At 47.8% G+C, this 2,023-nt stretch overlaps 1 protein-coding gene across 1 annotated transcript in view; it reads right to left on the bottom strand.

Moving 5' to 3' along the window:
* The window catches only part of LOC113822363 (uncharacterized), a 1,242-nt gene extending 107 nt beyond the window's left edge, over window positions 1–1,135 (bottom strand). The window contains exon 1 of the mRNA XM_027374897.2: window positions 1–1,135. This exon is cut by the window's left edge and continues 107 nt beyond it. Coding sequence (XP_027230698.2) covers window positions 1–1,135 — 1,135 coding nt within the window.
* Between the last annotated feature and the right edge of the window lie 888 nt (window positions 1,136–2,023).

Below are 2,023 nucleotides of genomic sequence, written 5' to 3'. Positions count from 1 at the left end.
ATTGGTGGAGGAATATTGGCGGAGGAATATTGGCGGAGGAATATTGGCGGAGGAATATTGGCGGAGGAATATTGGCGGAGGAATATTGGTGAAGGAATATTGGAGGGGGAATATTGGTGGAGGAATATTGGTGGAGGAATATTGGTGAAGGAATATTGGAGGGGGAATATTGGCGGAGGAATATTGGCGGGGGAATATTGGCGGAGGAATATTGGTGGAGGAATATTGGCGGGGGAATATTGGCGGAGGAATATTGGCGGGGGAATATTGGCGGAGGAATATTGGTGAAGGAATATTGGAGGGAGAATATTGGTGGAGGAATATTGGCGGGGGAATATTGGCGGAGGAATATTGGCGGAGGAATATTGGTGAAGGAATATTGGAGGGGGAATATTGGTGGAGGAATATTGGCGGGGGAATATTGGTGGAGGAATATTGGAGGGGGAATATTGGCGGGAAATATTGGCGGAGGAATATTGGTGGAGGAATATTGGAGGGAGAATATTGGCGGAGGAATATTGGCGGAGGAATATTGGCGGAGGAATATTGGCGGAGGAATATTGGCGGAGGAATATTGGAGGGAGAATATTGGTGGAGGAATATTGGAGGGAGAATATTGGCGGAGGAATATTGGCGGGGGAATATTGGCGGAGGAATATTGGAGGGAGAATATTGGTGGAGGAATATTGGCGGGGGAATATTGGCGGAGGAATATTGGAGGAGAACTATTGGCGGGAAGGAATATTGGCGGGGAATATTGGCGGAGGAATATTGGAGGAGAGATATTGGTGGAGGAATATTGGCGGGGAATATTGGCGGAGGAATATTGGCGGAGGGAATATTGGAGGAGAATATTGGTGGAGGAATATTGGGAGGAATATTGGCGGAGGAAATTTATTGGCGAAGGGAATATTGGGGGAGGAATATTGGCGGAGGAATATTGGTGGAGGAATATTGGCGGGGGAATATTGGCGGAGGAATATTGGTGAAGGAATATTGGTGAAGGAATATTGGAGGGAGAATATTGGTGGAGGAATATTGGCGGGGGAATATTGGCGGAGGAATATTGGAGGGAGAATATTGGTGGAGGAATATTGGCAGGGAATATTGGCGGAGGAATATTGGAGGAAGGCATTGGCGGAGGAATATTGGCGGGAATATTGGCGGAGGAATGTGGCGGAGGAATATTGGAGGGAGAATATTGGTGGAGGAATATTGGCGGGGGAATATTGGCGGAGGAATGTGGAGGAGAATATTGGTGGAGGAATATTGGCGGGGGAATATTGGCGGAGGAATATTGGAGGGAGAATATTGGCGGAGGAATATTGGCGGGGGAATATTGGCGGAGGAATATTGGAGGGAGAATATTGGTGGAGGAATATTGGCGGGGGAATATTGGCGGAGGAATATTGGCGGAGGAATATTGGAGGGAGAATATTGGTGGAGGAATATTGGAGGGAGAATATTGGCGGAGGAATATTGGCGGGGGAATATTGGCGGAGGAATATTGGCGGAGGAATATTGGCGGAGGAATATTGGTGGAGGAATATTGGCGGGGGAATATTGGCGGAGGAATATTGGTGAAGGAATATTGGTGAAGGAATATTGGAGGGAGAATATTGGTGGAGGAATATTGGCGGGGGAATATTGGCGGAGGAATATTGGAGGGAGAATATTGGTGGAGGAATATTGGCGGGGGAATATTGGCGGAGGAATATTGGAGGGAGAATATTGGCGGAGGAATATTGGCGGGGGAATATTGGCGGAGGAATATTGGCGGAGGAATATTGGAGGGAGAATATTGGTGGAGGAATATTGGCGGGGGAATATTGGCGGAGGAATATTGGAGGGAGAATATTGGCGGAGGAATATTGGCGGGGGAATATTGGCGGAGGAATATTGGCGGAGGAACTATTGGCAGGGAATATTGGCGGGAGGAATATTGGAGAATATTGGAGGGAGAATATTGGTGGAGGAATATTGGCGGGGAATATTGGCGGAGGGAATATTGGGAGAATATTGA

Source organism: Penaeus vannamei, chromosome 34, assembly GCF_042767895.1.
Source record: "Penaeus vannamei isolate JL-2024 chromosome 34, ASM4276789v1, whole genome shotgun sequence".
NCBI lineage: Eukaryota > Metazoa > Arthropoda > Malacostraca > Decapoda > Penaeidae > Penaeus > Penaeus vannamei.
Note: the sequence above shows the minus strand (reverse complement) of the source record. Positions and strands in the feature narration are given on the sequence as shown.